The 15,078-nt window shown below is 41.3% G+C and overlaps 1 protein-coding gene across 1 annotated transcript; it reads right to left on the bottom strand.

Moving 5' to 3' along the window:
- Nucleotides 1-1,584: 1,584 nt before the first annotated feature.
- LOC138875975 (uncharacterized) lies at nucleotides 1,585-2,482 on the bottom strand. The gene is made up of 2 exons (XM_070154856.1): nucleotides 1,913-2,482; nucleotides 1,585-1,824 (listed from the first exon to the last, which is right to left on the bottom strand). The coding sequence occupies exons 1-2, from the start codon at nucleotides 2,480-2,482 to the stop codon at nucleotides 1,585-1,587; spliced, it is 810 nt and encodes a 269-aa protein (XP_070010957.1).
- Between the last annotated feature and the right edge of the window lie 12,596 nt (nucleotides 2,483-15,078).

Raw genomic sequence — 15,078 nt, 5'->3', positions numbered from 1 at the left:
GGGCCCAGGGGTCGGGTTTTGGTAATTTTCGGGATTTATGTTGTAAATTGATTATTTTTACTTGGGCTTCATTCTCTTAGCATATTTTGACGTCGTGATTCTGATTTTGGATAGATTCGACGCGAGTAGAGGCCGATTCGAGGGGCAAAGGCGTTGCGAGCTAGAGTTGAACAGGATTAAGGTGAGTAATGATTGTAAATGATATCCTGAGGGTATGAAACCCCGGATTGCACATTGTTGTGCTATATTGAGGTGACGCACACGCTAGATGACGAGCATGGGGTCGTGCACTGTTGGGGATTATGACTTAGTCCATCCCGAATGACAATTTTACCGTGTATTTGACTGAAAACTATTTGCTATCATCATGTTTTGGGTTGAATGCCATATTTGGTCTTCGTGCCAACTAGTTGAACCTTTAGGGGATTTTTAGTGATAGTTCTTCACTGTTTTGACTTTATACTTGAGCTCAGTCATGCTATATTCTACTAATTTTTCATAACTCAGCCATGTTTACTTTGATTTAGCACTTAAATGATATTCTAAATGATATTTTAGGCTGAGCACTATATTTTACTGTTGCCCGAGTGGTTGTGAGATTCTGACTGAGTAAGGCCGAGGGCCTAGTGATTATGATAATGAGGCCGAGGGCCTGAGATATGTATGCCACGAGGTGGCTTGTTGATATGAGGCCGAGAGCCTAGTGATGATGCCACGAGATGGCTTTATATTGCGCTTGGGCCGTAAGGGGCCTCTCTAGGAGTCTGCACACCCCCAGTGAGCGCGGGTACCCATTGTGATGTGAGAGATAGTCCGAGGGGCTGGTGTTGTTCTATGATCTTGCCTGAGGGGCGATCCTTTATGCGTTTATCTTTCCTATTTTCCTGTCATTTGCTTACTTAATTGTTAAAAAGGCATTTCATGAAGTTTAAATGAACTCGGTGATTTTACACATTTTTACTGCTTCACTGTTTTTACTAGATTTTTACTGCTTCCTTATGGCCTGTAATATGCCTTACGTGTTTTCATATCTCTCAGTCGTTTATTTATGATAATTGCTCACTGAGTTGGAGTACTCACTTTACTCTCTGCACCCCATGTGTAGATTCAGACGTTGCTGATTCTGCTAGCGCGAGTTGAGAGCTCCCGGCAGACTTCAGAGTCCACGAGGTAGCTGTTTGGCGTCCGCAGTCCCGTGTTTCTCCCCTTTATCTTATTTCTATCTCTTTATCAGTTATTTTGTAATAGTTTAGTAGGCTTTTCATACTTGTGTTAGGATTGATAGATGCTCATGACTAGTGACACCCGGTATCGGGCTATGTTGGGTTGTATTCCGCAAATTATTTGTATTGTCACTGCTTACTTTTGGATTTATATCATGTTTAGACTAAACGCTTATTGTTTAATCGCTTAAAACGGAATTGGAAATGTGTCATCTAACCTTTTCTTCATGAAATGCGTCATCACGACCGGGTCCGGGTTTAGGGTCGTGACACTTGTACCTAGCAGACAAGATCCAACTGTTAAAGGTCTCACATGTTATTCTCCACAAAATCACATTTACTCCAATCTTTGAAGAATGCTCTACACCAACATTATTTTTGGGTATCTCAACAAGTCCTCAATGATCTTACTATCACCTAATTTTGCCAGCTCATCTATCTTAGCCTTCAAATATGCTTCAAATGAAGCCCTTGCACAGGCCCAGAACTTTTTCCTTCTTTCCTCTCCTTTCCACTTTTGTTTCCAATTGCTCCATATGTGTTTTGCACACATTTTATGCTCAGCATTTGGCAACAACTCAGAAACAGATGCAAAAAGTCCCTTAAGCAACAAGAAAAATAGTTAGAATATCAGAAACATATATAAAGTAGACAAGTAATTAAAGGAAGAACAAGGGTGAAGTATATACCTTCTGCATATCAGAAATGATGGTCAGCCCCTCACTTTGGGATTCTGTGAGTTGCAGATCATGCATTAGGCGCCTAAAAAACCATGACCATCTGTGCTTTGTCTTCTTTTCAACCACTGCCCAGGCAGCAGGGTACATTTGGTTGTTACCATCTTTACCAATGCATGATAGTAGCTCACCCTTACACATACCCTTAAGAAATTCTCCATCAAAGCCAATAACATTTCTACATCCTTCCAACCAACCAACTTTGCAAGCATGTAAACAAATATAGATACCGACAAACACCTCTTTACCAGGTATTGTCTCCTTGGAGGTCTTCACAACAACAGTGCTGCCAGGATTTGTAGACCTCAACATGTCAGCATAATCATATATTCTAGCAAACTCCTGCTTGTAATCACCAAGATACTGACCCATGACCTGATGTTTAGCCCTAACACATATGGATTTTCCCACATACACACCATACTTTATCCTATTCAAATCCTGCAACTTCCTAAGCTTTATGTCAGGTTGGTTGATAATCTTGTCCTTGAAATGTTTAGCTACCCATGATGTATTAGCCATCTTGTTTCTGGTTGCTCTAAAACACTTATGAACAGGATAGTAGTTGCTGACAGTGGAATTCCCTGTGTGTCCCTCCAAACTTCCCAAAATATGTCATTTACATCTTGTTGAGTTCACACATTTTGCCCTAACCCTATGTTTCTCATTAGGCCTCAACTTAATTTGAACTCTTCTTTGTACAACATAATCTTGCAAAGCAGATCTGAACTGTTTCACATTTTCAAACACCATTTCTAACTGGAAACAAATTTTTTTACAAGAAGGATCAAAGTATACCCTGTTGCTGTATCTTCTTGGTTGAGGGTTATGCACCCCATCTTCTTCAACTACTTCATCATCTGTATCCTCACTACCTGGATTTGAACTGTCCGAATATTGCTCATCTCCTTCCAACTTTCCAGCATATTTGGATCCCCTATCTTTATACATGTCTTCAAAACCAGGGTCTATACCTACAGGTCCACTAGGTATCTCATCAGTATTAACTTCACTAGATCTTAATTTACTACTCTTTGCATTCACTTTAGCCTGTCTAGCAGCAACAACTTCAGGTTCTAGGTCACTTGTCTCTCCAATAATATCCTCATTAGAACCATATAATAACTCATCTGTATCATCATCATCATCTTCAGAAATAGCCTCATAATCTTTATCACTCTCAGTACTTAGCTCATCACCCTCAGCACCACCCTCAACATCACCATCAACATCACCCTCAGAATCAGTTGTTAAGTGAAAGTTATAGAACTCACCTTCATCTTCACTAGACTCTTTTGTTTCAGAATCACTTTCAGCAACCCTCTCTTAACCCTTCCCATGAGTGTTATCACCCCTATTTATATCATGTTAGGTGAGTGTGTTGCCCTAGCATTAACATCACTTGTTTGCCCACGTGGCATTTCATTAAAGCCAAATGGCTGAACATTAGTGGGGTCCACATTTAAACTACCACTACTTAACATTTCCTCTAGGTCCAAATCAAGACATGGTATATTAATAGTGTGACATATATACACATCAATAAAATTCCCATCCTTAAGGTCTTCACAGAAAGCTAACACATCAGCATCATATTTCAGAAATCTAAATTCTCCTTTTTGGTTAACTTTACACGCATATTTATCTACTGTTAAGTACCCCATATCCTTAGCCCAATCATGAAAATGAATTATATGTAATTTATCAATGTCAGCTTGAAGAACAACTGGCTAAGTTTGCCCATTTACATACCTCATAAATGGGTCAGCCACTAACCACCCCAGCTGATGAAATTGTAATTTTACATAGACAACCATTGAAACCTATAAAAAAAAAGGGGTCAAGTCAGATACACTTTAACCCTATAAAGCCATAAATTTTAACAAAGTGGGAGACAAGAATATTTTTATATTCAAAGAAGCCCTACTTTTTTAACCCTAAATGTCATATCACTCATGAAAAAGACAAACCCCTAAAATAAAGTGAATATACGATTGTTTTCCCCAAAACCCTAATATAAAATCCCATAATTTGTGCATGCAGACAAAAGCCCTATTTTTTTAACCCCAAATGCCAGATCAGTCATGAAAAAGACAAAACCCCTAAAATGGAGTGAATATTCGAGTGTTTCCCCAAATATAAAATCCCCAATATAAAATCCCAAAATAACAGATAAAAAATTGTGCATGCAGACAAAAATATCTTTCACTATCAAACATTACCCACATTATTTCACAGGAAATTAGAAGACAAAACAGAAAACGACATCAAAAGAAACAAACTAACGTTCAGACCCTATAACGTGACTGAAATCGAAAGCTCAGACCAAACAAAGCTCGATCAGCTTTTGATTAAAAGAGAGGGTACCCCAATCAGTTGGTTTTGGGGTGATTACGATTAATTTTGGAAGGGAATGACTAATTTTCAGGCCATTGCTTAACCTAGGTTTAAGAGGGGAGGGTTTCTTAGAGAGAGGAAAAGAGACGAAAAGTGGGGGATGGTTTGTGGGTGTACTGATTAAAAGAGGGGGGACCCCAATCGGTTGGGGTTTAATTTCGTGCCCTTGACATGTACGAGTCTCATTGGTCATTTGTTAACTGGATGGACACGTTAGCAAATGTGTAATACACGCGCGTAGGGTCAAAGGTAAAATGTGTTTATTAGTTATAGGTTTCACGAGTTTGAGTGTTTAAATGAGAAAGACGAAAGTTTGTGTATCGGCTTTCAAAAGCCCTACAAGTTTAAATGGCCAGGAAGCCATTTCGCCTAGTTTTAACTATACTGAATTTTCTAGTTTTTCTTTTGATGGATTCCTACAAGTCTTCAATTTTTCTTCTAACTCCTCCCTTCTTCTACCAGCCCCAGTGATGATACTCATTGATAAATTTTATGGGTCATTTTCACTTACTGCTTCTGATCGATGTTGTAGTTCTTGTGGAATGGCTCACCGTGGGCATCCACTTATCTAAGAAATAACAACAAAGGTGAATATATTAATGTCAATCATCATCTTTTTAATTTGTAATAGTTTTCTATATTTGTTGTTATGGTGACCTTGACGGCAAGTAAATATTTTATCATGATAAAAGATTAGCCTATTATATTGGTAAAGTTTCAGGATATTTTTTAGTTTTCTATTCAAACATGTTTTTTGGGGGTGTCATAGGGAATGGGAAGACTTATATATATATATTTGCGCCTTGCAGAGACATAATCCTTTTATTTCAACTCAAATATACCAAACAGAGGGGTACATAAAACTTACCTTTGTGCCAATATATAAAATTATCATACTTCTTTGCTAAATACATAAAAAATACATGATGGGAGTTATACTCACTATACTTCTATTTCAGCTTCCAAAAAAAAGTAGTTTAGAATCTTACATATTGATTCTTTCTTTGCTTGTGTCTTATGGATGCTATATTAGCCTTGTCCATAATATTATCTCCCAGCAGCTTTACAAGGGAGTTCCCTCACATTATAAAAAACACCAACTTGTTCCTCAATGCTCCACTTAGCTAATGCGTTCGCTACATGATTTGCTTCTCGGTAAAAATGACAGATGACGTAATTGGCTTGAGCAAGTAGCTTTGTAGTTTCAAGAATAGTACCTTTTAATTGCCAAGCTATGTTGGTGGTGCCCTTGAGCATATTAATAATAAACAAAGAGTCACACTCCGGTATAAAATTCTGAAATCCCTGGGAGATACACCATTGTACTCTTATTTTAGCAGCCTTTACTTCAGCTAGATTACTGCTACCTCTGCCTAAAAATTGTGCAAATGCTACGATCAAGCACATGAAGAATCCCTTACTATACCTCCAGCTCCTGTAAGACCTTTTCCATTGCGACTGATATCCGTGTTGATTTTAATCCAATCTACCGGAGGTCTTTCCTATTTAGCAATAATGCATTCAATCTTGTGGGAAAGAGCCAAACACTGTTGGCAAATGCCTTGCCAGTGCCATAGCCATTCTGTTTTGCTCGGAGACTTTGTCATCGATCACCTCAAGTGATAAATAGCTTGATGTATAAGTCTTTTCTTAGATACTTTTACATTCTCATATCTTGACGCATACCTAGCCTTCCATATTTTCCAACAAATAACTATAGGAGTAATTATGAGAATATCCTTTAGCAGTCCATTTAAAGGTTTCACAGACTACCATTTCATGAATATTACTTTAACAGAAACCGTTTCCCATAAAATTCCTAGAGCACTTCTATCACGACTCCAAATATCCCGGTTGTGATGGCGCCTATCACAGTACTAGGCCATATGAAACAACACGAACAAATATGCGGAAAAGGACAAATACGTAAGTACATCAACCTAGCCCGATCCTGGTGTCACTAGTCATAAGCCACTAAATACAACTCAACACTGTCCGCTTAATATAAGATAAGTCTGGAATATAAAATTACTAAGGATAGGAAGGAGAAAGGCAGGGATGCGAACGTCATGCAGCTACCTTGCAATCTCCGGATAGTACTCTAAAGCTGTGAAAGCTCTCACTCTGATGCTCTGGCACCTGAATCTGCACACAAGGTTCAGGGAGTAACGTGAGTACGCAAACTCAGTAAATAACCAAAGTAAATAAAGGATGAGTGTAGTGACGAGCATTTAAAAATCATATACATACTTGATCAAGAATCTCAACAGAAATGTCAAAGTCAAAATTTGTAGTTCAATAACCAAATATCTCGTAAAAACTCCAGTTTCAATGAAAATTCTTTAAAGCATTTGTTCAACATTTTTCAATAGAGGTCCAGTATAAAAGAAGAGTGAAAACAGAAATCTCATAAACAAGCCCCACGGGCAAAGTATCACTCATAAATATAGCCCCTCGGGCAAGCCTCTCAGTCACTTGTGACTCAACTCTCGTCACTCAGCACCCTGCTCAATGGATATCTCACAATAATAACAGTTGTGGCGTGCAACCCAATCCGTAAATATATAGTCGATTGCTCTCACTGGGTGTGCAAACTCCGGAGGGGCTCCTGCAGCCCAAGCGTTATACCGTTGTGGCGTGCAACCCGATCCATATAAATATCAATATCGCTGCGACGTGCATCCCGATCTGTAGATATATATATCCTCACTATCAAGTCCTCGACCTCTCTCAGTAACTACCCTCATAGTCACTCGAGCATTTCAGTAAAAATCAAGGAAACTCAGCCCAGACAGTTTTCATATACTCGAAAGTAGAGTAATGAAACTGAATCAAACAATAAGCAGGTAAAAATTATGACTAAAGATATGCTTTGAAATCAAAATAGTGTGACGAAAGTAGTAGAATACCCCTAAGGGTCTAAACAGTTCGGCACAAGGCCCCAAACATGGCATTCAACCCAAGTTAACAAATTCATTTCTAAAACACATGGATATCATATAAAGCTTATCAAAATATGCAACTCTACAGTCGCCACGGGACGGACAAGTCACAATCCCTACAGGTGCACGCCCACACACCCGTCACCTAGCATGTGCGTCACCTTATTTATCAAAATAGTATGAAATTCCAGGGTTTCATACCCTCATGTCTAGATTTACAATCGTTACTTACCTCAAACCGGATGAAATCCTACTCCGCGATGCCCTTGCCTCTCAAATCAGCCTCAACTCATCCCGAATTTATCCAAAAATCAGAATTATAACATCAATATATGCTAAGGGAACAAAGCCCACACGAAAATAATCAAATTACATCAAAAACCCCGAAACTGGTCAAACCCGACCCCCGGGCCCACGTCTTGTAATCCGATAAAAATTACATCAATAGAATCCTTGTCCTCCCACGAGTCCATACATACCAAGAACATCAAGATCGAACCTCAAATGGCCCTTCAAATCCCCAATTTTTACCTCTCCAATTTCAAGCCCTAATTTTCCAAATTTTCACCATTAATCTCATAAACTTCTATGTTTAATCCAATGAAATTCACCATATATACAGGTATTAAGTTAAAAAATCTTACCTCAACAAGAATCCCCTTGATTTCCTCTTCAAAACCCTCCAAAAGATCCAATCCCGTGTCAAAAATGGTGGAAATGGGCAAAAATTCGCGAATAGAAGCTTATATACTTTCTGACCCAAAGATTCCGCACCTGCGGGCCTTTTCCCGCTTCTACGGTACCACTTCTGCGCTCTACCTAACAGTATCTACAGTTTTCACTTATTTCCTTCAAACCGCACATGCGCCTCCCTATCTGCACCTGCGGTCACGCAGGTACGTTCCGACTTCTGCACCTGCGGCTTTTGGCCTTCTCGCTCATGGCTGCATCTGCGGCTGATTCCTCGCTCCTGCGGATGTTGCACCTGCGGTTACCACTCGGCATGTGCGGTTATGACAGAACACACCAACTTTAGCTGCTCAACTTTAATTCCAAACTTTCCGACAACCTTCTGAATTCATCTTGAGGCCCTCGGGACCTCAACAAAAAATACGAACAAGTCACATATCATCATTAAAACTTATGACAACCCTCGGAACAGTCAAAACAACATCGAAACACCAAATCACCCTCGAATTTAAGCCTAAGGATTTTAAAACTTCCGAATTCTGCAATCGATCCAAAAACCTTTCAAACCTCATCCGAATGACCTGAAATTTTGCACACACATCACAAATGACATAATAGACCTACTCCAGTTTTTGGAATTCCATTCCAACCTCGATATCAAGATTTCCACTACCAACGGAAAATGCCAAAATTTTAATTTCGCCAATTCAAGCCTAAATCTACCACTGACCTCCAAATTACATTCCGATCACGCTCTTAAGTTCCAAATCACCTAACGAAGCTATCCGAACCATAAAAATCAAATTCCGAGATCATTTACTCATAAGTCAACTTTTGGTTGACTTTTCCAACTAAAGCTTCCAAATAAGAGACTAAGTGTCTCATATCACTCCATAACTACTCCAAACCCGAACCAACAAACACAAGACGATGAAATGTAGCTGAAAAACACATAAAGGGGTAGAAATTTGGAGAACGGGACTAAAACTCATGAAATGACCGATCGGGTCGTTACATCCTCCCTCTCTTAAATAAATATTCGTCCTTGAACGAGTCAAGAAACATACCTGAATCCTCAAATAAGTGAGGATATCTGCTCCGCATCTCCCACTCGGTCTCCCAGGTAGCCTCCTCTACGAGCCGACCTCTCCACTGTACTTTCACTAAAGCTATATCTTTTGATCTCAACTTTCGAACCTGACGCCCCAAAATAGCCACTAGATCCACATCATAAGTCAAATCACCGGCTAACTGAACCGTGCTGAAATCCAAAACATGAGACTGATCGCCAATATACTTCCGGGGCATAGAAACATGGAATACTGGATGCACACTCGGCAAACTAGGTGGCAAAGCTAGCTCATAAGCCACCTCCCCAATCCTCCGAAGCAACTCAAAAGGCCCAATGAACCGAGGACTCAATTTACCCTTCTTTCGAAATCTCATAACACCCTTCATGGGTGAAGCCTTCATTAGAACCTTCTCTCCAACCATGTAAGACACATCACGAACCTTCCTGTCAGCATAACTCTTCTATCTCGACTGCGCTGTACGAAGCCGCTTTTGAATCACTCTCACCTTATCCAAAGCATCTTGTACCAAGTCTGTCCCCAAAAGCCTAGCTCACCCGGCCCAAACCAACCAACTGGAGATCTACACAATCTTCCATATAAAGCCTCATATGGAGCCATATGGATACTCGATTGATAGCTATTGTTATATGCAAACTCCGCAAGCGGTAGAAACTGATCCCATGAACCCCTAAAATCAATGACACAAGCGCGCAACATGTCCTCCAATATCTAAATAATGCGCTCGGACTGCCCGTCCGTCTGAGGGTAAAAAGTTGTGCTCAACTCAACCTGAGTACCCAACTCTCGCTGCACGACCCTCCAAAACTATGAAGTAAACTGAGTACCCCTATCTGAAATGATGGAAACTGGGACACCATGCAATAGAATGATCTGTCGGATATAAATCTCTGCTAACCGCTCTGAAGAATAGGTAGTACACACAAGAATGAAGTGCGCAAACTTGGTCAACCGATCCACAATCACCCAAATAGCATCGAAATTTTTCAAAGTCCATGGGAGCCCAACTGCAAAGTCCATGGTGATCCGCTCCCACTTCCACTCTAGAATATCTAACCGCTGAAGCAAGCCACTCGGTCTCTGATGCTCATATTTCACCTGCTGACAGTTGAGACACCGAGCTACAAATCCCACAATATCCTTCTTCAGTCTCCTCCACCAATAGTACTGTCTCAAATCCTGATACATCTTCGCAACACCCGGATGGATGGAATACCGCGAGCTATGAGCCTCCTCCAAAATCAACTCCCAAAGCCTATCTACATTGGGCACACATATCCGGCCCTACATCCTCAATACTCTATCATCACCAATAGTCACATCTCTGGCATTGTCGTGCTGATCTCTATCCTCGAGGACAAGAAAATGAGGATCATCATACTAGCGTTCTCTGATGCGATCAAACAAGGAAGACCGAGAAATCACACAAGCTAATACCCAACTGGGCTCCGAAATATCCAACCTCACAAACCGATTGGCCAAGGCCTGAATATCAACTGCAAGAGGTCTCTCCCCAACAGGAATATATGCCTAACTGCCTATACTCACCGCCTTCCTACTCAAGGCATCGACCACTACATTGGCCTTTCCCGGATGGTACAAGATAGTGATATCATAATCCTTTTAGCAGCTCCAACCATCTCCGCTGCCTCAAATTGAGATCCTTCTGCTTGAACAAGTGCTAGAGGCTACGATGATCAGTAAACACCTCACAAAACACACCATAAAGATAATGCCTCCAAATATTCAATGCGTAAACAATGGCAGCCAATTCCAAATCATGAACAAGGTATTTCTTCTCATGAGGCTTCAACTGACGGGAAGCATAAGCAATCACTCTACCCTCCTGCATCAACACACACCCAATACCCACTCTCAAAGCATCATAATACATTGTATATGAACCTGAAGTTGATGGCAAGACTAACACTGGAGCTGTGATCAAGGCAGTCTTGAGATTTTGAAAGCTCGTCTCACACTCGTCCGACCACCTGAAGGGAGCACCCTTTTGGGTCAATTTGGTGAAAGGTGATGCAATGGATAAAAATCCCTGAATGAACCGACGGTAATAGCCCGCCAAACCAAGAAAGTTGCGAATCTTTGTGGCTGAGGACGGTCTGGGCCAACTCTAAACTGCCTCTATCTTCTTCGAATCAACCTGAATACCCTCACTAGACACCACGTGCCACAAGAAAGCCACTAAAATGAGCCAAAACTCACACTTGGAGAACTTTGCATAAAGTTTCTCCTCCCTCAACCGCTGCAACACAACTCTCAAATGCTCAACGTGCTCCTCCTGACACAAACAAGTCGAGATAAGGCCAAAACACGCTGTTTATCAAATGCATGAACGTTGCTGGGGCATTGGTCAGCCCAAAAGACATCACAAGGAACTCATAATGACCATATCGGGTCTTGAAAGTCGTCTTAAGAATATTCGAGTCCTTGATCTTCAACTAGTGATATCCTGACCGGAGATCAATCTTGGAGAACATTCTCACTCCCTGAAGCTAGTCGAATAAATCATCAATACGAGGCAAAGGATACTTGTTCTTGATTGTAACTTTGTTCAACTGCCTGTAGTCAATGCACACCCTTATTGTGTTATCCTTCTTTTTCATAAATTTAACAGGCGCACCCCAAGGCGACACACTAGGCCGAATAAACCCTTTATCAAGGAGTTCCTGAAGCTACTCCCTCAACTCCTTCAACTCCGCCTGTGCCATACGATACGCTGGAATAGAAATAGGCTGAGTGCCCGACACTAAATTAATACCAAAATCAATATCCCTGTCTGGTGGCATGCCCGACAGGTCTGCATGAAACATATCGGGAAAATCCCTTACTACTGGAACAGAATCAATGCTAGGAGTCTCTGTACTGACATCCCTCACAAAAGCCAAGTATGAAAGACAACTTTTCCCAACCATCCACTGGGCCTTTAGCAATGAAATTACTCTACTGGGAACAAAATCAGTCGAACCTCGCCACTCAATCCATGGCACACCCGGCATAGCCAACGTTACTGTATTAGCATGACAGTCCAATATAGCATGACACAGAGATAGCTAGTCCATGCCTAATATCACATCAAAGTCCATCATACAAAGCAACAAAAGGTCCAGTCAGGTCTACAGACCCCCAATAGTCACCACACACGATCGGTATACGCGGTCCACAATAATAGTATCGCCTACCGGAGTAGATACAAGAACTGATGAAACAAGAGACTCACGGGGCATATCCAAATAACGAGCAAAATATGATGACACATATGAAAAAGTGGAACCAGGATCAAATAACATAGAGGCATCTCTGTGGCAAACTGAGATAATACCTGTAATCACGACATCTGAAGCAATGGCATCTGGTCTAGCTGGGAGGGCATAGAAACGGGCTTGACCGCCACCTGATCGACCTCCCCCTCTAGGGTGATCCCTAGCTGACTGACCCCTACCCCTATCTGTCTGGGCGGGTGGTGAAGTAACTGGAGCTGAAGTCGAGAGCTGACTCCTCTACTAAGATGGACCCTCAAGATGATGAGGACGCTGTTTCCTCTTATATCCAAACTCTCCACACTCGTAACAACTCCCTGGTGTAGGGAATAGGGACTAAAAGGAATCCCTAGCACCGGAATGACCAGTAGAAGGACCTGGCATGGAAGAGCCATGAACTAATGGAGCACGAGACGAACTCTGGGCTGGTAGGGCACTAAGTGATGAATGGCTCTGATGAGAACTGTGAGAACCATGGCCCGATGATTCCCCCATTATGAACTGGGCGGGCTGACTAAGCATGCTTGAATGGGCGGCCTCTACCGTGCTGAAACTGACCTCTCGAAGGAACACCCCCAAAACTACTAGATCCCCAAGGCCTCTTAAACTCCCTTTCAATTCCTCCTGGCGACAAACTGACTCAATCTCGCGGGCAATATCGACAACATCCTCAAAAGTAGAATGACACCCTCTCTCCGATCATGAGAATCCGAAGCTGATATGTGAGGCCATCAACGAACCTCCTGATCCTCTCTCTATCTATAGGAACCAACCAAACAGCATGACGAGCTAACTCCGAGAACCTCATCTCATACTGCATCACAGTCATATCACGCTGACGCAACTGCTCGAACTGCTTATGCAACTCCTCCCTACGAGACTGTGGCACATACTTCTCCAAAAAGAGAACGGAGAACTGCTGCCAAGTAAGGGGCGCTGCACCAACGGGCCTACGCCTCTCATAAGCCTCCCATCAGGTGAAGGCAACTCCAGAAAACTGAAAAGTAGTAAATGCTACCCTGCTGGTCTCTAGGATACCCGCTGTATGAAAAATCCTCTGACACCTGTCCAAGAATCCCTGGGAATCCTCGCCCTCTACACCACTGAAAGTCGGAGGCTGAAGTCTACCAAACCTCTCCAATCGACGCTGCTCGTCGTCAGGAATAACTGGTGTGAGCACGTGATTTTTGCCCTATGAGAACTACTTCCAAAAATTTAAAATAAAATATTTTTTTCTTTGTGTGCAATTTTGAGAATTCGCGTGGCATTTTTTTTGGATAATTATTTGTATTTTTGTCTGTGAATGTTTATTCTATTTTTAAATACAAAAAATATATGTGTTGCATTTGCATTTACGATTTAGTTTTGCAATATAGGATTAATTAAACAGTAATTTGTTTTACGAAAATGAAAAATCAAAAAAATAACGTACTTCGCATTTTTAGTGTCTAATGTCAAAATTGTGTGATTATTTTTGTATTTAATTTTGTGTGATAATTATTATTAAGGTTTAATTAGTATTTTTCTAAGTTAATTTTGGCTTTACAATTTATTTTAGAATTTTTGGTAATTAGGAATTAAAAAGAAAATAAAAGAAAAAGAAGAAACAAGAGAAGAAAAGTTAAAAATCGGACTGGGCCAGTTTTAAAAGAAAGGTTCAGGCCCAATGTCACACCCCATATCCAGGCCCAACCGGCCGGTCTACGAGACCATACCAGACGATGTCGTTTTGTCGCCAATCAATCTCAACCGTTCAATCACCCAATCCAACGGTCCAAGATCACCCTCCCATAACCTGTATCTAGCCCGACCCGCTTACCCCGAACCATACCCGCCCCAACTAAGCCTAAACGGCCTCGTTTGGCTTAAGTGACCTAATCTATACCGTTGGTTCCCATCATCCAACGACCCAGATTAATCAACTGATTTTGATAAACCAAACTCCCCCCCACTCGTCTCTTCAGAGACCAAAACACACACCACCACACACCACCGCCTTCCGCCCACCGGAAATCGCCCACGGCGGCGGACGGTGGCCAAAAAACCCCAAAATCACACCCCTGAACCATCAAACCATCCCCTCTCCGAATCCACGCTCATTTTTCTTTGAATCACCCCCGAGCCCCTTAAATCTTCGATTGAAGATCCCCTTCCCAAACCCTAGCCTGTCCGCTTAACCCTAAAAGCACACCCAATAATCTCCTTGACCTCCTCGTCGCTAATCCCTAACCAAATTAGCTCGAATCCGAGTAAAACTCTTGTCGAATGGCAGATCTAGGGTTCAACGGTTCGAGACTATTTCAAAGCTGTCAGGGTTGAATGGGTTCTAGTTAGTATTATAAGCCTATTTTTGACGAAATAGACGTGTAATGCTAACTGGAACTCAAGTTCGAAAGGGCATGTTGGTGGGATCCGAGAAAAGAACTGTAAGTTCTTCTTAGCTTCTTCTTTTCCTTTTTCTATATGTTTATTTGTTTGTGTTAAGTTGTAATTAGTCGTTTCTTTAGGTTTTCAGTTTAAGTTAATTCTTAATCCAGTAAATATTCCGCCTCTTTTTCTGATTCTGGTCAGATTAGATACTCCAATGTTCGTTTGAGTAGTTCAATAGATTATTCGTTTGCCTAAATTAGGTTCGTTGTAATTCGTCTTTGTCCGTTATTTTCTCCTTTCTCCATCAGACCATTTATTTAGTCCAGTTTTCTTCTGTCAATTAATAACATATG

This window comes from Nicotiana sylvestris, chromosome 8 (genome assembly GCF_000393655.2).
Source record: "Nicotiana sylvestris chromosome 8, ASM39365v2, whole genome shotgun sequence".
NCBI lineage: Eukaryota > Viridiplantae > Streptophyta > Magnoliopsida > Solanales > Solanaceae > Nicotiana > Nicotiana sylvestris.
This window is presented reverse-complemented; position numbering and strand designations above follow the sequence as displayed.

Coding starts and splice junctions, on each gene's coding strand:
- LOC138875975 (XM_070154856.1), bottom strand. CDS start 2,482: ATGGCTAATACATCATGGGTAGCTAAACATTTCAAGGACAAGATTATC. Junction 1,825..1,912: donor TCATTTCTGATATGCAGAAG/GTATATACTTCA, acceptor TTGTTGCTTAAG/GGACTTTTTGCATCTGTTTC.